Genomic DNA, 21,519 nt, shown 5'->3' with positions numbered 1-21,519 from the left:
CCACAACAAAAGAACAGCATGTCCCCGGGACCTCGATGTAGTTAAGTAGTTCACCTCATGCACCATCAACCAAGCCAAAGGACAAACTAGATCAGTTGTTGCTCCACTGCAGTATTTTTGCTTGTGACAGTGTTTGTCACTGAAATAAGGGTCATTGGCAAGTGGTCTAACATGGATAAACGCTCTTCCAGAAGAGTCTAGAGCCATACCACCCTGAGCCTGCCCAATCTTGTGTTTAATGGTTTACAAAGTGTGTGTGAGTGTGTGTTTGTGTGTGTGTGTGTGTGTGTGAGAGAGAGAGAGAGAGAGAGAGAGAGAGAGAGAGAGAGAGAGAGACAGAGAGAGAGAGAGAGAGAGAGAGAATTTAATTTATTTTTTCTTATGTTTTCTTCCACTGTTTCTATGTCTAAAATTTTATAACCTAGGACCCCAAAGATGACAGCATAAGACATTTTTAAGAATTATACCATACATAATTCCAGGCAACAAATAGTGTTTCCTAATGAGCTGTTTTGAGTTTTCAGCAGAAAACTACCTTTCGATGGGAGAAAGAAGGTCTCTAAAGTGTCCTTTTACAAGTACCCAGCAACTTTGGTGATTCCACAGTTCAAGACATTTTTCTTCCACATTTCAAATGGAGCTTTCAAAGTGGATATACTTAGTTCATTTCTTTCCACAGAGTCTGGTACTTTAGCATTATAAATCTTGTCCTGAATGCTGTGAATGTTTATCTCTGAAAAAGGTTGTTCTTACAATGCCATATGCCCTTTCCATAGGAAATACACTTGTTTATGCTGAACGTTTCTGTTTAGTACACATCTGTATCTGTTTCTGTTGAGCCATTATTTCTATCTTAAAGCATATAGCTCTGTGCTTTAAGATGAGCCTTGCTAGAGATAGCTCACTCTATTTCAAATCTTTAATCCTTTTTGCAAAAATTTAATTTATTTTTTTCTTATTTCTGTTACATCTAGCCCACTGAACCTCTCGTGGTCACCCCATTCCACAGTCTTTCCCTGTCCCTCCTCTACTTCACCTCTGAGCAGTTGGGGAACCCTATATATCCACACCCTGGCACTTCAAGTCCCTGCAAGGAAGGCACTTCCTCTCTCTCAGAGGATGGACAAGGCAAAGCAGCTAGGATATATTCTACATACAGGCAATAGATCTTTTCAATAGCCCCCATCCCAGTTGATTGGGACCCATATGAAGACCTAGCTGCACATCTGCTACATACGTGCAGGGAGGTGTCTGTCCACCCCATGTTTGTTCTTTGGTTGGTGGTTCAGTCTCAGAGAGCCCCAAGGGTCCTCGTTATTTGATTCTGTTGGTCGTCCTCTGGAGTTCCTAGCTCCTCCAGGCCTGGAATTCTTCCTCCTAGGCTTCCAGAAGAGTCTAGAGCCTTACCACCCTGAGCCTGCCCAATCTTGTGTTTAATGGTTTACAAAGTGTGTGTGAGTGTGTGTTTGTGTGTGTGTGTGTGTGTGTGTGTGTGTGTGAGAGAGAGAGAGAGAGAGAGAGAGAGAGAGAGAGAGAGAGAGAGAGAGAGAGAGAGAAGGAGAGATTTTGTGTCTGCACTTTGTGTTTTAATTAAAAGCTAACTATTACTCATGTTTTCTCTTGAGAAAAGGTAGGAAGGATAGCAGTCAGCAATCATAGTCAATTGCTGACAACTGAACTCAACACTGTTTGTCTAGTTCTGTTGGCCCATGCATTTCATCCCAGAACGTGGGAAGTAGAAGATACAGAGATCTCTGCGAATTAAAGCCAACATGATCCATAGAGTGGTTTTCAGACCAGCATGGCTAGAGTGAGATTCTGTTTCAAAAAATATTGTTTGTAAACATCTAAAGTAAGATACAGTAGGGAATCATATATAAAGTACTTAAAACACTAGCTAAATGTTTTTCTTATGAAGAGCACAATAATGATAACTTTAAAACCTTTGCCTCAGGATAAGTAAGAAAAGAAGAGAGAAGAGAAGACTGTCGCATGTCAGGTTCAATAGAGGTAAGGTTTTTATAGTGAATATAAATGTAGTATACAGTAGCTGGCCCTATTACCCTAACTAAGAGTCCAGATTTTAGCTCCTCTCCCACTGAGACCAGAGAGGCTAATCGCAGAAAGGAATCCAAATGCAGGCAACAGAGTGTGAAACAGTCCTCACTTCAGTTTTTAGGGAAACCACATGAGGAACAATCTGCATATCTGTTACATATGGGAGGGGGTCTATGTGTAGCCCATGCATGCACTTTGATTGGTGGTTCAATCTCTGTGTGCCCTCATGGGCCCAGATTTGTTGATTCTTTAGGTTTTCTTGTGGTGTCCCTGACCCCTCAATCACACTGTCCTCCTTTGAGTTCAGTGTCCTTCCCCCAACTCTTCCAAAGAGTCCCCAAATGCCTCCTGATGTTTGGCTGTGGGTGTGTACATCTGTTTCCATCCTCTGCTGGATGAAGCCTCTCAGAAAAGTTATCCTAGACCCCTGTCTGCAAGCATAGCACATTATCATTGATGATGTCAAAGACTGGCGATCTCCCACAGGGTAGGTCTCAAGTTGGGCCAGTTATTGGGTGTCTTCCCTTCATCTCTGTTCCATTTTAATCCCTGAATATCTTGTAGGTAGGATGTTTTTGTGAGAGCATGGGTATCCTCCTCCTCCTTCCACTGGAAGTCCCTCCTAGCTAGAGGAGATGACCACTTAAAGCTTCATATCATGTACTGCTAGTAGACTCAGCTAGACTCATCAATAGAGATTCCTAAGAGCCCCCATGGACTCTGGTCTTTGTCTCATCACAGAAATGCCTCCCCTGTGGTATCTCTTCTCCCTGCTCTCACCGTACACCTGTTCCCCACCTCAGTTCCTCTCCCCATCTTCCACAAATTTCCCTCCCTAAATCGACCCCTGATGTCTACTTTATTTTCCCTTCTGAGTGAGATTCAAGCATCTGACTTCAGGCCCTCACTATTTACCTTCTTTAGGTCTGTGGATTTTAGCATGATTATTCTATACTTTATGCCAAAAGAGCACTCCCTTCTAAGTGAGTGCACACAATGCCTGCATTTCTGGGTTTGGATAACCTCACTCAGGATCATATTTTCAAATTCCATCTATTGACCTGCAATTTTCACAGTTTCCTTGTTGGTAATAACTGAATGATATTTCATTGTGTAAATATATCACGTTTTCTTAATCCACTTTTTCAGTTGAAGGCCATCTAGGTTGTTTTCTGTTTCCGGCTATTACAAGTAAAGGTTTTACAAACATAGTTGTGCAAGTGTCCTTGAGATGGTTTGGTAGAGCATCTTTAGGGCGTATGCCCAGGAGTGGACTAGCTGTGTCTTGGGGCAGAACTATTCCTAATTTTCAGGGGAAAACAACCTGCCAGATTACTTTTCAAAAGGGATTGTAAAATTATGCCCTCTCACCAGCAATGAAAGAGTGTTCCCCTTGGTCAGTATGCTTGCCAGCCTGTGCTGTCACTTGAGTTTTCTATTTTAGCCATTCTGACTGGTGTAAGATGGTATCTTTGAGTCCTTCTGACATTCATTACACTGATGACTAAAGACTTTGCACATTTAGGTGTTTCTCGATCTTCTGGGATTCCTCCATTGAGAATTGTCTGTTTAGCTCTTTACCCCATTTTTAAATTTTTAACTTCTTGGGTTCTTTATATATTTTAGACATTAGTTCTCTGTCAAGTGTGCTGTTGGTGGGTATCTTTTTCCAAAATGTAGGCTTCCGTTTTGTCCTATTGACTGTGTCCTTTGACTTGCAGAAGTTTTTCAGTTTCATGAGTCCCCATTTTTCAATTGTTGATCTTAGAGCCTAAGACATTGGGTGTTCTGCTAGGAAATTGTCTACTGTACCCAAGTATCCAGGCTATTTCCCACCTTCACTTCTAGTAAATTCAGTCTGTCTGGTTTATGTTGAGGTCTTTGGTGCATGTGAACTTGAGTTCTGTGCAGGGTGATAACTATGGCTCTATTTGCATTCATCCTCATGTAGACATCCAGTTAGACTTGCACCGTTTGTTGAGGATATTTTCTTTCTTTTTTAAATTATTGTATGCCTTGGCCTTCTTTGTCAGAATCAGGTGTTAGTGGGTATGTGAGTTCATGTCTGGGTCTTTGATTTGATTCCAGGCATCAACTTGTTTGTTCCCACACTAATACCATGCGGTCTTTACCATGATTGCTCTGTGGTACGTTTGAGATGAGGGATAGTGATACATTCAGAAATTATTTTATTATTTAAGGTGTTTTTAGCTATTCTGCATTTTGTTTTTGATGGGAAGCTAAGAATTGCTGTTTCAAGTTCTGTACCTAATTATGTTGGAATTTTGGTGGGAAATGCATTGAATCTGAAAAGGATTTTTGGATTTTTGCCATTTTCACCATGTTAATCCTGTCCATCCATGAGCATGGGATCTTTCCATCTTCAGATGTCTTCTTCAATTTCTTTTTCAGAGACTTGAAGCTTTGGATAGACAGGTCTTTCAGTAGCTTGATTAGAGTTATATCCAGGTATTTTGAATTATCTGTGGCTATTGTGAAGGGTTTTGTTTTACTAAATGTTTTCTTATTCCAATTATTTTTTTATATAAGGGAGGGCTACTGATATTTTTGAGTTACTACTTTGTCCAGCCATTTTGCTTAAGGTGTTTATCCCCTTTGGTGTAGGTGTCCTTTGGTCAATTCTTTGAGGTCTCTTATGTAGGCGGGCAGTCTTGTTTAGTCTCTGATTTTAAGTTTGTCTCCATTTAAGTGGTTGTTGGCCATTGGCTTGTCATATAGTACCTTTATTTTGTTGAGGTATGCATATTTTAGCACCAATGTCTCCAAGACTTTTAACATGAAGAGGTGTTTGATTTTATCAAAGGCTTTTTCAGCTTGCAATGTGACAAACATGCTAATTTTCTCCCACAACCCCTACCACTGCCACCTGCATTCTTTCCCATTCATTCTCATGGCCATCAGGACATCTCCCCTGCACCTCCACACACCTGATACTGAAACACCCCATTTCCATGGCCATCCCCACTCCCACCTAGTTCCCTCCCTCCATCTGCCTCCTATGACTATTTTATTCTCTGTTCTTAGTCAGATTCAAACAACCTTGCCTTGGTTCTTACCTCTTGTTTATCTTCCTTTGGTCTCTGGAGTATAGTATGGTCATCCTGTACTGTTGTGGACCTCTCTGCCCCACGTTGGGGGCCAACAATATTGCGGCCAGAGCTACCCCACATTTGGGGGCCAAAATGTCTCAGACCACTCTATCAATGTTGAGACCTACACTGCCAAAAGCCTTGGGGGCTAAAGTGTTACAGCCCGCACTGCCCCAAGCTGCTCCAGTCTGTGGGTCAGGGTTCAGTAAGAGAGAGAGTGAGGACCGACTTGAAGAATGGAGACCAGAGAGAATATGATTCAGTCCCGTTTATTCTTCAGTCTCTCTTCCTAATCCAAGTCCCAAGTCTTGTGTTCCTAGTCCCTAGTGCCTCCATGTTCCAAGTTACTTCTCCCAAGTGCTAAGTGCCTAATGTCTAATTCCTAGTTCTTCCGAGTTCTCTAGTCCAAGTGTCTTCTACCTAATGCCTAATAACTACTCCAAATTTTACTGTAAGTTGTACTCTCTAACCTAATTCCTAGTTCAAGTTGTACTCCATGTTGTACTCTAAGTTCTATTCTCTAACCTAATTCCTAGTTCCAAGTTGTACTCCTCTCTTCTGTCTGCCTCTCTCCTTTTATATGTCTCACTTCTAAGCCACGCCTCTAAGTCATGCCTTTAAGTCATTCCCTTAGGCCTTGTCTCTAAATCTGATCTCTAAGTCATGCCTTTAAGTCTCACATACCCAAGGGAAGAGCCTGGGTATCTAAAGCAAGATGTTATCAGAGTGTGCTCAGCTGTTGTAGGCTTTTGTAATCAAATCTCTTATCAGGGTATATGGCTCAAGATGGCTGCAAGGATGCTATCCGCCTTCTGTCGGCTCCCCACACTGTACTTTATTGCGAATATGCATTTGTCAGTGAGTACATGCCATCCATGCTTTTTGAGTCTGGGTTACCTCTCAACTTCTATCAAATTGACTTCAAAATTCATTATGTCTTTGTTTTAATAGATGAATAGAATTCCATTGGATACATGTACCACATTGTCTCTTTTCATTTTTAAAGAATTATTTTTATTGTTAAAATCGTATATGTATATGTGACGCCCGAAGCCAGAGGACAGCATTCTCCTAGAGTTGGAGTTGGAGTTTTGCAGACAGTACCGAGAACTGAACTGTAGTCCTCTGGAAGAGCACCAATGTGCCTAACTGTAGAGCTATGTTTCAGGTCTATTCATTCTTCTTTTTTTTTTATTGAAATCAATGTCTTTTTTTACTTACTCCCTTCAAATCCAGCTCACTGGCTGTCTCCCAGTCACTTCCCTCTCACAATGCTTCCCCCATATCTCACTCCCCTTTTGTTCTGAGAGGGTAGGGCTGGCCTGTGTATCTCCCCAAATATTCACTTCTCATGTCTTTCAGGCTAGGTGCTTCCTTTCCCATTGAGCCTAGACAAGTCAGCCCAGCTAGTACATCATATCCTATAGACAGGCAATAGCTATTGGGATAGCCCTTGCTCCAGTTCTTCAGGACCCACATGAAGACCAAGCTGCATATTTGCTACATGGGTGCCAGAAGTCCTAGGTCCAGCTCATGTATGTTCTTGGTAGATGGTTCATATCCTGAGAGCATTGAGGGTTCTCGTTAATTTACTCTGTTGGTTTTCCTTTGGAGATGCTATTCCATTTTGGGTCTTCAATCCTTCCTCCTATTCTTCCAAATAAATCTTCAAGTTCAATCCACTCTTTGGCTGTGGGTATCAGTATCTGTCCAAGTGAGCAAATGGGTGGAGCCTCTCAGAGGACAACTCTGCAAACATAACAGACTATCAATAATGTCAGGGACTGATGCTTGCTTGTGACATGGGACTTGGTTTCTGCTGCTGCTGGTTGCTCATTCCTTCAGTCTCTGCTTCATCTCCTGGGCCTGAATTTTTTTTGTGTAGACAAAATAAATTTTGGGTCCATATCCCCAATGTGGTGAGTCACAGCTAAGGTCATCCCAATTGTTTCTTGGGTGCATCCTTTATCCTAGATCTCTGTCTCATCAGAGATACCCCCACCTCTTCACCGTGGTCAGTTGCAGATTTCCATTCATTTTCATGGCCATCTAGCCATCTCTCTTCTTCCTCCCCATACCTGATCCTGAACCCCTCCAATTCCCCTCCCTGTGTCCTCTCCTCTCCAGTTTACTCCCTCCATCTGCCTCTTATGACTATTTTATTCCCTCTTTTAAGTGAGGTTCAGGCATCCTCACTTGTGCCCTCCTTCTTGTTTAGCTTCTCTGTGTCTCTGGAGTGTACCTGTAATTTTTGAACAATAAGCACTTATAAGTGAGTACATACCACACAAGTCCTGTTGGAGCTCAGAATGATATTCTCAAGTCCCATCTATTTACCTGCAGAATTCAGGATGTCTTTGTTTAATAGCTGAATAGTATTCCATTGTGCAGGTGTACAGCATTTTCTTTATATGGTCTTCAGTTGAGGGACATCTAGGTTGTTTCCAGTGTCTGGCTATTATGAATAAAGCTGCTATGAACATTGTTGAAGAAATGGCCCTTGCTATAGTGGGACATGTTTTCTGTCTATGCCCAGGAGAGTCATAGCTGTGTCTTGAGGTAGAACTATTCTCAGATTGCTGAGAAACCACAGAAGGGATGTCCAACATGGCTGTACAAGTTTTCATTCCCACCAGTGATGGAGAAGTGTTCCCTTTGCTCCACATCCTCGCCAGCATGTGCTTTCACTTGACTTTTTGATCTTTGCTTTTTTGAGGGCTGTAAATGGAATCTCAGAGTTTTGATTAAGCAGCACTCAGTTTTGTTGATTCTTTGTATTCTTTTCTTTGTTTGTATCTTTGACTATTTCATGCATTCTACTCCTCTGGAATGTGATTGCTTCTGTTTTATCTTCAGAGTGAAGATGTGCTGTTAAGTTGTCAGTATGAAATCTCTCCAATTTCTTTTGAAGGGACATGGTGCTATGAACTTTCCGATGTGCACTGCTTCTATTGTGTCCCATAAGCTTGAATACTTTGTGCCTTCATTTTCATTGAATTCTAGAGTCTTTGCTTTCTCCTTTCACCAGTGGTCATTGAGCATAGAGGTTTTCAGTATCCATGAGATCGTAGGCTGTCTGTTGTTTCTGTTGTTGATATAATCCAGCTTTAATCCATAGTGACCATATAAGATGCAAGAGGTTATTTTAGTCTTCTTGTATCTGTCGATGCAGATCTGTATCTGTATATTGTCAATTTAGGCAAGGTGTCATGAAGTGCTGAGAATATACATGTATTGGTGTTTGTGTGAAATGATCTGTAGACATCTGTTAAGTCCATTTCATTCATGACCTCTACCTGTCTATCTGTTTAGTTTCTCATTTGGTGACCTGTCCATTGGTGAGCATGGGGTGTTTATGACCCCTACTGTTAACGTGTGGAGTTTGATGTGTGATTTAATCTTGGGTAATGTTTCCTTCTGAAGGAGGATGCCCTTGCATTTCAGGCATTGCTATTCAGAACTGAGACATCATCTAGGTGGATTTTTTTCTCTGATTAGTATGCAGTATCCTTCCACATTTCTTTTGATTACTTTTGGTTGACAGTCTATTTTATTAGATATTAGAATGGTTACTCCAGCTTGGTTCTCCAGTCCATTTGATTTTTAATCCTTTTTGCCAGCCCTTTATTCTGTGGTAGTGTTTATCTTTGTTGCTGACATGTGTGTTTATATGCAACAGAATGATGGATCCTGTTTATACATCCACTCTGTTAGACTGTGTGTTTTTATTTGCTAAGTGAATCCATCAATGTCGAGAGGTATCAGTGACTAATGATTGTTTGTTCTTGTTATTTTGTTGTTGTTGTTGTTGTGTGTGTTTCCCTTCTGTAGGTTTTGCTGTGGGATGATTAACTTCTTGTGTTTTCTTGAGCATAGTTACTCTCCTTGTGTTGGAGTTTTCTTTCTAGTGTCCTCCCTAGTGATGGATTAGTAGAAAGGTATTGTTTCCATTTGGTTTTGTCATAAAATATCTTTTATTCTCCATCTATATTGAATGGAAATGTTGCTGAGTACAGTAGCCTGGGCTGGCAGTTGTAGTCTCTTAAGGTCTGGAAGACATCTCTTCAGCCCTTTTGTCTCTTAAGTCTCTGTTGAGAAGGTTGGAGTAATTTGGATTGGTCCTTCTTTATATGTTTGATGTTGCTTGCCTTTTGATCTTCATGGCTTTTTGAGATTCGTCTTTCTTCTGTACATTCAGTGTTTTGATTATTTTGTGACTAGAGGATTTTATATTCTGGGGTAATAATCTCTTGGTTGTACTATAAACTTCTTGTATGTATGTAGGCATCTTTCTCTTTAGGTTAGGGAAGTTTTCTTCTATGATGTTGTTGAAGATACTGTCTGGGCCTTTAATCTGGGAATCTTCTCCTTGTATTCCTATTTTTCTTAGGTTTGGTCTTTTCATAGTGTTCCAAATTTCCTGGATGGTTTGTGTCTCAAGTTTCTTGGATGATTTGTGTTAGAAAATTTAGATTGTACATTTTTTGACTGATGTATGAATTTCTTCGATTGTACCTTCTGTGGCTGAAATTCTCTCTTTTATTCATTGACTTCTGATGGTGATGTTGTGTATGTATTTCCCATTCTCTTTTCTTGATTTTTCATCTCCATATTACACTGCCTTTTGTTGATTGTGTTCTTGTCCTGGCCATTGCCATCCCTTTGTCTCTGGTCTACTCAACCTTGGTAGTAGCAGGGAAATTTGTCTGAAATCCTCTTTCTTGGTTGAGTCTTTATGTGGTTTACATATCAGGGTAATTGTGGCCTTATAGAATGACTTTGGTAACATTACTTCCGTTTCTAATTTGTGGAATGGTTTGAGAAGTATTGGTATTATCTCTTTCTCTGAAATTCTGGTAGAATTCAGCCATAAAGTCCCGGGCAGTTTATTTTATTTTATATTTTATTTACATTTCAGATGCCATACCCTTTCCCCATTTCCCCTCCCTAGAAAACCCCTATCCCAGCCCCCTTTTCCTTTTTGCTTTTATACAATTTTTTAAAATGTTAGTCAAAAGCTTTATAAGTTTGGTAATGCTCAATCAGAAGTGTAACCTAATACCCAACCTAGATATATCAACTATCTTTGACTAGTGGAGACACGTGAACAACCGCCTCCATGCGCCCCCTCTTTCTCTCTCTTTCCCTCTCTCATCACCTTGCTTCTCCTCTCCTTCATCTTCTCCTCTCCTTACTGCATCTCTTCCTCTTGGTACTCCTTCCCCCTTAGCTCCTCCTACATATCACCCTTCCTGTTACAATAACACTTTTCTCTCAAAATACAATTAGAGCATAATTATTCCTATTTGTACCAGTGAGGTACAAGATAGTCCTAATACCCAGCCCATCATTTTGTTGATTAACCAGAACCTCTGTCATCTATCCTAACTAAAACATTTAGTTCTGAACCTGGCTTTTTTCTTGGCTTAGAATAAATGGCAGCTGAAGAAATTGAGCATCCTTGGAGTTACTGCAGTTGTGCAGAGACAGCCACAAGGCAAGAATTGTCTCTTTCCATCTACAGACAAATTACTGTCCAGAAAAGGACACACTTGCAGAATAGTCAACTGATTATATCTGCCTAGACAGAGTAATCAGCCCTTAATAACTCTGCATCACTAAGGTCTGTCAGATGCTTCTCGGCCAGAAGGCTGAAGATTTGATGCTCCAACATTCTGTAGTATAGGGGCTGTCCAGGTGTTCAGCGGTCTCTCTAAGTTGACTACGTTTTAGAAGCTATGATTTGTGCTTCCCATAATTTCAGTCAACTCAGTCACTCTGGATTTCTGTCAGGGTTGAAGACCTATAGTATCATAGCCAATCCTGGCTATTTACTTTGAGAGAAAAGACCCGGGCAGTTTTTGATTGGGAGATTTTATGAGTGTTTCAAATTCCTTAGAGATTATACTTCTTTAAAATTGTTTATCTGATCTTGATTTAACATTGGTAAGTAGTGTCTATCAAGAAAATTGTTCATTTTGTTTAGATTTTCCAAATCTGTGCAGTGCATTCTTTGAAGTAAGACCTGATGGTTCTTTCGAGTTCCTCCGTGTCTGTTTTTATGTCCCCCTTTTCATTTCTATCTTTGTGAATGTGGATACTGTCTCTGTGCCTTTTAGTTCGATTGGTGAGAGTTTGTCTATCTTGTTGATTTTTCTCAAGGATCCAGCTCTTGGTTTAGTTATTTGTATTGTTCTATTTGTTTCCAGTTTGTTGATTTCAGCCCTGAGTTTGGTTATTTCCTGCAATCTACTCTTGTGCGTGTTTGATTCTTTTTTCTAGAGCATTCAGATGTACTTTTAAATTGCTAGTACGAGATCTTTCCAATTTCTTTGTAAAGACACTAAGTGCCATGAAATTTTCCTCTTGGCATGCATTCACTGTATCCCATGGGTTTAGGTATTCTGTGCCTACACTTTCATTGAATTCTACAAAGTCTTTCATGTCTTTCTTCATTTTGACACTGATCCAGTGGTCACTGAGTAGACAGTTGTTCACCCCCATGAGATTTTATGTATGCTTTTGATGTTTCTGTTCTTGCTGCATTCCAGCTTTCATCCATGGTAGTCCGATAAGACAGAAGGGGTTCTTTCAATTTTCCTGTAGCTGTTAAGGCTTGCCTTGTGGCTGAGTATAGGTCAATTTTTGAAGAAGATCCTGTGAGGTGCTTAGAAGAAAGTGTATTCTTTCGAATTTGGGTGAAATGGTATGTAGGTATCTGTTAGGCCCATTTGATTCATAACATTTGTTTAGTTTCTGACTCAATGACCTGTCTAGTGATGAGAGTGGGATGCTGCAATATGTTACTACTAATGTGTAGGGTTTAAAGTAGGATTTAAGCTTTAGTAATGTTTCTTTTACAAAGGTGAAGGCCCTTTGATTTGGGGTATTTAGAACTGACATGTTCTCTTGGTGTATTTTTCTGTGATGAGTTTCAGATATCCTTCCGTGTCTCTTTCATTGATTTTGGTTGGAAGTCTATTTTATTTAGATATTACAATTGCTACTCAGGTTTCATCCCAAGTCCCTTTTCTTGGAAAAACATTTTCCAGTCCTTTACTCTGAGGCAATGTCTATCTTTGTTTGCTGAGGTATTTTTCTTGTATGCAACCGGAGGATGGGTCCTGTTTCCACATCCAGCCTGTCAGCCTGTGTCTTTTTAATTGCAGAAGATGAGTTCACTGATGTTGAGAGATATCAACAACCAGTGATTGATAATTCCTGTCATTTTCATGTTTGTGTAGGGAGGATTATTGTGTTGGGAACACCAGTCAATTTGGTCTTTTGCAAGCTTCTCCTTCCTTGATTGGCACTCTTTTTTTAGGTTGGGTAAATTTTCTTCTATGACTCTGTTGAAAATAGTTTCTTGTCCTTGGAGCTGGTGCTCTCTTCACTTTCGTTCATCCCTATTAGTCTTGGTAGGACTTTTCTCACACTGTTGCAGATGACCTGATGACTTTGAGTCAGTAATTTTTTAGGTTTAACATTTTCTTTGGTTGATGTATTAGTTTTGTGTGTTCTATCATCTAAGCCTGAGGTCATGTCTTTCGTTATTTTTTATTCTGTTGGCTGTGCTTCTGTTCCTGTTCTCTTTCTTAGGTTTTCCATCTCCATGTTTCCCTCAAACACAAATTTGTGTTTTCTTTACTGCTTCTTTTACCATTTGCAGGTTTTGAATTGTTTAATTCATCTTCTTCACCTGTTTGATTGTATTTTCCTATATGTTGAAAGGGATTTATTAATTTCCCCTTTAAATTCCTCAGTCATCTTACTAAGATTGGATTTAAAGACGTTTATTGTGCTTTGACTGTGTTAGGATATCCAGAGGTTACTGGGCTCTAGATGTGTCATATTGATTTAGCTCTTGTTGGTTGTGTTCTTATGCTGGGTTTTAGCCAACTGGTTATCCCTGCACAGGAGTGGTGAGGTGGGCTACCTTTGTTTGGACATTGGAAGTCAGAGGACAGTGTATGTCTCTGGGAAACTGGGCAGAGCATTCGAGGTGAAGAGGTCTAACTTGGATGTTCCTGGTGCAGAAGACCTGCTGAAGTTGGGTTTAATTATGGACAGAGAACGGAACTCAGGTGATGCCTTGCAGTAGAGCTCTGGGTTTTACTCTTTTTAGGGGTGGAGTTGAAACATGGTCTCACTAAACACAGCTCTGTTGATCCAGGAATCCACAGAGATCCATGTGCATTTGCCTCCTTATTGTTGAGATTCACATTGTGTGCCACCAGACTCAAGCTATAATTCTTTCCAGAACCATTAGGCTAGAGTTAGAAAGAACCACAAGAAGTTATTTTTGAACCAGTTGATTATCCTGGTGAGGACTGTGCTCTCGATCAGTCTGAGAGAGTTCATTTAGGATCATCACAATTGTGTATGGGTATTTATTTTTAGGCATTAATGTTTGATAAATTACTGCCACCTTTGATTTGAAATATACAGGGAATAGAATAGTTCTACGTGAAGTAATTTGCTACAAATGAATATTTACTCTAGAATAGTCTCTAGCTTGGCCTCATAGAAATTGATGCTAACAATGAGTCTGATCATTATTATATGTAATGTCTTTCTATACTTGTAATAAAAGATATTTTGTTTTTATTCTCAGGAGAGTTTGTTGTTAAACATCAGAGGTCTTCGTCCTGGTAAGGTTTAACAATACATTAATACTAGGTGAATTCAAAGATAAGAAGCAAATTCTAGTTGGGAGTACTTTGAGACCTGTGTCTTACATGTCCCACAGTATTATGAATGTATGTTTAGCACGCTCAGGGTAGTTCATATGAACATGAACATTTCCAAGAACCAACTCACCAGTTTGGATAAAGAACCTTCTGGGATTAACTATGCACATTGATATCCATCTGAGTTTCTTTGGCTTTTCAAAGCCTTACTGAATTCAATTTGTGAACTATGGCCCACTCTTGTAGTTATCATTTCAGATACTTTTCTTGTCTGAGAGCTTGCATAATTTGGGATGATTCTCAGTTATCAGTCCTTTCTACAGGATGCCAACACATTTCTTTCCTCCTTTGACACCAGCTGTACATGTAAAGGAATTTTTGGTGCAGCATCTTTCATAGACTTTGGAAGACACCCATGTTTTCCAGAATGCTCCATCCATCAATGATCTGTTCTCATGATCTGTTTTCAAGAGTAATGAATCCTTTGACTGCTAATATACTATCTGAATATACAGAGCTAAACGACACTGTGACTATTATTTATCTCTCTATCAAAGGGGCTTTTATCTTCTACATGAGATGGATATGAACATAGAGGTGAAGGTCCATCCATTCCTTTCCAGGATGCTAGGTAGACAATGGTGTGGTAGAAAATTAAAAGTTGTATTTCAAGCTAATTCTGTGCTCCTTAGGATTAATGACTTCCACAAGAGAGGACAACTATATTGTCCTCTTTATTTGGGCCGTGTATCAACAAAATATTCTCTAAACATTATTAAATTGTTTTTTGATTCCATGTTTGAAAATACCACAAATCCTCAAAACTAATGTCCAAAGTGAAGATTCAAAAATTTACAACTGTTCAAAGACTCCTTGCAAAATACACATGCTAACTTCTATTTGGAATTTTAAACAGTTCCACAGAAAACTGCAAATGTCCACTACGTTTTATTATTCTTTGCTCTTGTTATTACCTTATTGAGTTCGTAGAAATGCTTGTTTGGCATAGAAACGGGCAGATTGTTGTTTCAGGATTCATTAATGCATGAATTGCGACAAAGCAGCTTGAACATTACAAAACCTATGGTGGGTTTTTAGAGTTCTAGCAGCAACAGAAGTCTATTTGATCATCCACAAACAACCTCTAGGGTGGTAACACCATCATCAGTGAAATATGCACAAAGTATCCTGAGAGACAGTGATGTGCTGCTCCAGGGGCAAAGACTGACATTGAGTCTGTAGATAAAACCATCAGTCAGTACAGCCTCCAAAACAAAGGAGGAAGTGGTACTAGTGTCTTTACATGTGTGAGTGAGTGTGTGTGTGTGTGTGTGTGTTTGTGTGTGTGTATCTGTATTGTTTTGTTGGTCTAAGTTTTCTGGGCTAAATTCTTCTCTTTCTTTCACATGAGGAAAAGTGGTAAGGAAAGTGTCCCTAAACACAATCTATAGGTTGAAAAACAAATTAATAGATTTTTTTAAATAATTTACAATGTAATATAAATTAGGAAATTAAACAACAAAGAATTCAAAGCATTTGATTGGTGTTTTCTCTGAATATTAATTAACACTCTTAAAATACACCATAGTGAAGGAAGTCCACCAGAACAGCTAAAATCTATCCTGAAAACACCTTCCCATGATGATACAGGTAAGATTAAGAGTGAGTACTCTATTGATTCTATACATTCTATTATAAAAAGAGGTTTGTTCCTGCTAGAATAGTCACCAAGGAAATCAAATATGTGTGTAGTTGTATCCTTTCTTAATTTGCTTCCAAACATTTTTAGGATTCACGTTTAATTAAGGAATTGTTTCTAAAAAATTTCCAATTCCCATTATATCACCTGAAAGAGCTTTGTTTATTTAAAATGAACTACTGATGCATGTAGTGTCTTTTTATAAATAAAAAGATTTTTAACCTATTCCACAATATGTATCCTCTCGAATCACGTAACAGCAATTTGACTTTGTTATAAAATGGATCTTTACTTAGGTTTTCATAATAGATATATCATATTACTGGCTTCATATCACTACATTGGTCAGTGTCCATACATTGTGATCCTGTTGAAAAACAACAAAAATACAGTGTTCAATTACTTTCTTTATGTTTTGAGGACTAAATATCAGAGCAATCTGGATTTTTTCCTTCATAAAATTCCTCAATTTCAACATATTTGATAATTCATGTATTATCTCATGGTTATTTTTAGTTGTCTTCCATTTAATGTGAATATCTTGAAATAATAAATAACTGGCTCACTCAGAAACTTTTAAAAATAATGAATAGTGTGTGAGTTTTGGAGGGAGTGCTGGGGAATGAAAACTGCCATTCTAAGCATTCTGTGCAAGCAGCCTCCATATGGGCTACTCTGACAGCACCTTTTTCCCTGTAGTTCTATTAATTACAAAAGATATAGTGATGCTTGGTTTATATGAGACAAGACATAATTTGTAGAAACAACTGCCACAGTAGAAAGAAAGTTGAGAGAAATCACATCGTTTTGTAGAACACAGCTTGGATGCAGCCTATATTCAGTCTGAATATGATGCTTACAGTGGGAGAGACACCACAGAATTTATGCTTTCAGCAGCTGTCACCACAGCATCTCACACCTACTTTACCTTTGGAAAGCAGCAGCCAGAGAATAGTGTAGAGGAATCTAAAGGACCCTCTTCTCATAAGCATGAGGTGAAATAGTATTATTTATAATGGGGGTGAGTTTCTTTTAAATAATTTCAGCACTGCAGTTTTCTTTGTGGTGATGAGGATTGACAGGGGCCTCACACATGCCTAGCATAAGGTCTACCATAGAGCCACTTTCTCAAGCCCATTTCCTCCATGCTTCTCTTCCTGGAGTCATTTTCAGTTTGCATAACTACCAAGAGGGTCTTTCCAGTAGCTATTGCCATAGGAGGCAATGGAAGTTGATGCTGAACTTCTTTGTACTGCACATGAGCTAGGGACCAATGCTAGAACTGAGGGCCTTTAGCCGCTTCCTCAGAAGATCTCAAGTAGAATAACGCACTGGTCTCTCTAGAGCTTTGTCACACTGGCAGCTGGAAATTCTTTGTAAAGGTCTTTGGGTCTCCTATTTTTGGCTATGTTGCAATGACAGTCACCATAGACTGAGCTTCCCTGTGCTAGGAATGAATCTTCTTCTTCAGTGAAGTAAGTTCAAGTCAACACTTGGAGAAGCCCCTTTCACTTCTGTATGAGATGAGTATGCTCACTTAGAGTTCTGCCAGCATCCCTAGGGCAGAGATTACAAGCAGCCATGGCAACAAGATGCTATCCGGTTAACAATTCACTATGGTATAACAGTTCAGGCTAAGATGACCCTTCTTGTGTCTGATAGTGCTCAGAATCATAGGTATCTTGCACGACAATTAATATAAGTAGTAACTTTTGATAAAATTTTCTCTTCCTAGTTTAACAATACAAGGAAGTGGAAAGGAAGAGTTCCCCATATATGTATTGCTTACCAATTGATATTCACTTTAAAGGCTTTTCATAAATGGTGTCACAGCATATAGGGGCACAAAATAGTAGCCTCATCCCACTATAATCATGTTTCCTACAACTGTTGTTTAATGACAGATTCGCCTCCCTCATTAAAAGCTAGTGAGAAAATTACAAGAAGAACAGCAGTGAGGTAAGAATGTGTGCATTTCCAATACATTAATCTGTAGAAAATATAACTTTTGACACTGTCTTTGCCTCTGTGTAAGACAATGCCAACTTCTTTATTTCTTGTACAATCACAAGCTGAATAATTATTTATAGAGCAAACTATGTTGAAATTAGTGAGTACCTCTCTCATACAGCATGAAATGCTGAAAAGAATCCAAGCCAGGAAGATGATCCAATGGATAAAATGCTTGCCATGCATGTGTGAGAATGGGAGTTTGGATGTCCAAAGTCCACATGAGGTCTGATGGTCTCATGTGCTACTGTATCCTGGGGCACTCATAGTGAGACAGGAGGTGGTGACAGAGACTCCCCTGAAGTTTACTGGATAGTTGGCCTGGGGTTTTCATTCATGAACAAGAGATCCATCCACAAAACTAAGATTGAAAGAAGGTTGCATGTTTTTTTTTTTTTCCTAAAGGCATCCTGACAAACCGTCCAGCTCTGCTGCTGTCAGAAGGTCTCAAGCTGATATTTATCCAACTGCTTCTACCACTGCTGCTGACAGAGGGTCTCCAGCTGAGATTGATCCAACTGCTCCTACCACTGCTGCTGACACTGGGGCTCCAGCTGAGATTGATCCAACTGCACCTACCACTGCTGCTTACACTGGGGCTCCAGCTGAGATTGATCCAAGTGCTCCTGCCACTGCTGCTGACACTGGGGCTCCAGCTGACATGAATCCTACAGTTCACACCTCTGCTCCTTTCAGTGGGGCTCCAGCTGACATGGATCCTACTGTTCACACCATGGCTGCTGACATTGGGGCTCCTGCTGCCATTCATCCACCTGCTTCACAATGTCCTAATGAGCATGCAGAATTGAATGAAAAACATGACTCAGAAACAGCTAGTGACATTGGGCCAGACTTCATAATCGATTTATCTATTTACAGGGAGCATGCAAGGGACACACCCCATGCTGACCCAGAGCCCATTCCTACATCCTCTTCCTGCTATTCCATGGATTCGACCGAATCAACTGATGGAAATCTTTTATCATTGCTTAAAGCAGAAGACAAATCTGAAAGTCTTTCTTCAGATGATGAATTCACCCTCGTTCCTGATATAGACGAATATGGGGCTCCAGCTCAGATGGATCCAAGTGCTCCTACCACTGCTGCTGACAGTGGGGCTCCAGCTGACATGGATCCTACAGTCCCCACCTCTGCTGCTGTCAGTGGGGCTCCAGCTGACATGGATCCTACTGTTCAGATCACTGCTGCTGACATTGGGGCTCCTGCTGCCATTCATCCACCTGCTTCACAAAGTCCTACTGAGCATGCAGAATTGAATGAAAAACGTGACTCAGAAACAGCTAGTGACACTGGGCCAGACTTCATAATCGATTTATCTATTTACAGGGAGCATGCAAGGGACACACCCCATGCTGACCCAGAGCCCATTCCTACATCCTCCTCCTGCTATTCCATGGATTCGACCGAATCAACTGACGGAAATCTTTTATCATTGCTTAAAGCAGAAGACAAATCTGAAAGTCTTTCTTCAGATGATGAATTCACCCTCGTTCCTGATATAGACGAATATGTGGCCTCTACTCAGGATGCTGAGGTTTTTTTTGATGCTCCCGAGTCTGTTGATCACACTGAGCATTGGAGAACCACTGTCAGACCGCCAGGTTTTCTTTTGGCACCAAACATGCTACGGCTGCAGTCAAGGCCTTTCATTTTGTTCCAAACCCTTTTGTTTTCCATGATGATATGGATGAGGACTCGAGTTCGCCAAGTGTGGCCTAAAGCGAATGGAACTAACCGAGGTCCTCCCACTAATAGAAATGATGAACCAGGTATGTTAGACCACAGTAGTTGCTTAAAATCGATGAACTTTATTTTAGATAGAAAACTAGATCTCTTTGCTACTAATAATCATGACTTTCTGCTTCTATAGGGCTATTCAAGCATTACCTAAAACCAGAACAAAAATGTTTCCTTTTCTCAACTTCTTGCAAATACTTCACATAGTATGACAAAACCAGTTTAAACCAACACATCTGACCATCTAAATTTGGTTGGTACGTGGTTGTCTCCCATTATGGAATGAGAAAAATTTTTTCACTCCCAGTGTTTTTCACCTTGTGTTTTCTGAATGACCAAGCATAGAAATCTTTCTGATAAACATTAGTGTCTATCTATCTCTGTTCTTCTGACCTCTGACTTGGGAAGATAGCTTCGGCCTAGAAACAAACATTCCAAAAGAAGCCACATCTGAGAATAAAATTAACAAAACCAGCCTCCACCTTCTCACTGTTTCTCATTACATTGATCCTGATGATAATGGCACTGATGCTGCTGATGCTGACCCTGACAATACCGCCAATGATGTGCTGATGATACTATTGATAATTCTTGCTTTTCTCCTAGTTGCTGCTGCAGCTGACCAGTACACCCTTGACTATGGGGCCAGGATGGACTGCTAAGAGAAGACACACTCTCTAACACAGAAGCTTATTATATATGTATATATAAATTTTAAAGTAAAATGTTTTAGCTGATAGTAGACTACAGTAAAAATTTGTTGCTGTATTAGAGTCTCACTTGTGCCATGTGATGTTTTCTGAAAAAAAATTGGTCATTTACTTTTATTTTTATTTTTTCCTTGTTTACATATTGCTTACTGCCCCCTCCCAGTCAGCCTCTCCTACAATCCTTTCCCCTTGTTACCCTCCCCTTGTCCTCTGGGTGTGTGAGAGCCACCTGGTTATCTCCCCACCCTGGAACAGGAAGTCTCTGTGTGGCTAGTTGCTTCCACTCTTACTGAGTCCATACAATGCAGTGCAGCTAGAAGAACATAACCCACATACAGGCAACAACTTTTGAGATCGCCCCTGCTCCAGTTGTTTGGGGCCCATAGGAAGACCAAGCTGCACATCTGTTACCTATGTGCATGGAGGCTTAGCACCAGCCTGTGTGTGTTCTTTGGTTGGTGGTTCATTCTCTGAGAGCCCCGAGGTTCCATGTTAGTTGATTCTGTTGTTCTTCTTGTGAAGTTCTTGTCCCCTTAGGGACTGTCATCCTTCTTCTTATTCTTCCATAAGAGTTTTCAAGCTCCATCCAATGTTAAGCTGTGGTGTCTACGTCTGGCTAAGTCAGCTGCTGGCTGGATCCTCTCCTAGGACAGCATGTGCTAGACTCCTGTCTGCAAGCATAAGAGAGTATCATTACTAGTGTCATGGACAGTTGCTTGTCCATGGGATGGGTCTCCACTTGAGCTGGTTGTTGGTTGGCTGTTCCCTCAGTCTCCACTCCATCCCTTGTTCCTGAATTGCTTGTAGACAGGAAAACTTTTGGGTTGAAAGTTTTGTGAGTGGGTTGGTGTCACTATTGCTTCATTGGGGTTCCTGCCTAGCCAGAAAAGGCAGCCTCCCCAGGCTCCATATCCCCAGTGCTGTGAGTCACAGCTAAGCACACTCACATTGATTCTTGTGTGCCTCCCCTCTCCCAGCTCTCTGTCTCTTCCTGAAGTTGTGCCCTCCCTTACCACCCCATCAGTTGCAGATTTCCATTCATCATCATGGCTCCTGCCTCTCCCCACACTGAATCCTAAAACCCCCTTCTCCCTTTTTATCTCCTTTCCCACCCAGTTCCCTCCATCGATCTGCCTTCCATAACATTCCATAGAATCAAATATCCTTTCTTGTACCCATCTTCCTGTCCAGCCTTCTTGGGTCTTTGGAATACCTTCCAAAGTCCCAGGATGTCCATGGTAGCATGGACATCCTGTATTTTATGGGACACATTCTGAGAGGGGAGAGGTCATGCATTGGCTCTTTTTCACTGAGCCACAGGATTATATTCCTGCTTTAGGCTCCTGTGTATATGTGATGTACATAACTTAAGACAGCAGCTCCTAGGCCTTCTATAAGGAAAGCAAAACAAACAACTTCAGTTAGTTTATCAATACTTTTCCATTGTCTCTTTTAAAACACTGTTTTGGATACTTTAACATGAT

At 40.4% G+C, this 21,519-nt stretch overlaps 1 protein-coding gene across 1 annotated transcript; it reads left to right on the top strand.

Annotated features, from left to right (window-relative positions):
• The first annotated feature begins 1,957 nt into the window (after nucleotides 1-1,957).
• LOC143434712 (uncharacterized) lies at nucleotides 1,958-20,064 on the top strand. Its single transcript, XM_076914263.1, has 6 exons — nucleotides 1,958-2,010; nucleotides 13,783-13,819; nucleotides 15,447-15,508; nucleotides 17,462-17,516; nucleotides 17,973-19,357; nucleotides 19,932-20,064. The coding sequence occupies exons 5-6, from the start codon at nucleotides 18,229-18,231 to the stop codon at nucleotides 19,985-19,987; spliced, it is 1,185 nt and encodes a 394-aa protein (XP_076770378.1). The 5' UTR covers nucleotides 1,958-2,010; nucleotides 13,783-13,819; nucleotides 15,447-15,508; nucleotides 17,462-17,516; nucleotides 17,973-18,228; the 3' UTR covers nucleotides 19,988-20,064.
• The last annotated feature ends 1,455 nt before the right edge of the window (nucleotides 20,065-21,519 follow it).

Source organism: Arvicanthis niloticus, chromosome 16 (genome assembly GCF_011762505.2).
Source record: "Arvicanthis niloticus isolate mArvNil1 chromosome 16, mArvNil1.pat.X, whole genome shotgun sequence".
Classification (NCBI taxonomy): Eukaryota; Metazoa; Chordata; class Mammalia; order Rodentia; family Muridae; genus Arvicanthis; species Arvicanthis niloticus.
Note: the sequence above shows the minus strand (reverse complement) of the source record. Positions and strands in the feature narration are given on the sequence as shown.

What these genes read in the sequence shown, in the direction of transcription:
- LOC143434712 (XM_076914263.1), top strand. Translation starts at nt 18,229, where the DNA reads ATGAATCCTACAGTTCACACCTCTGCTCCTTTCAGTGGGGCTCCAGCT. An exon ending in TAATAGAAATGATGAACCAG is followed by an intron (nt 19,358 to 19,931) that starts GTATGTTAGACC and finishes CTTTTCTCCTAG; the next exon opens with TTGCTGCTGCAGCTGACCAG.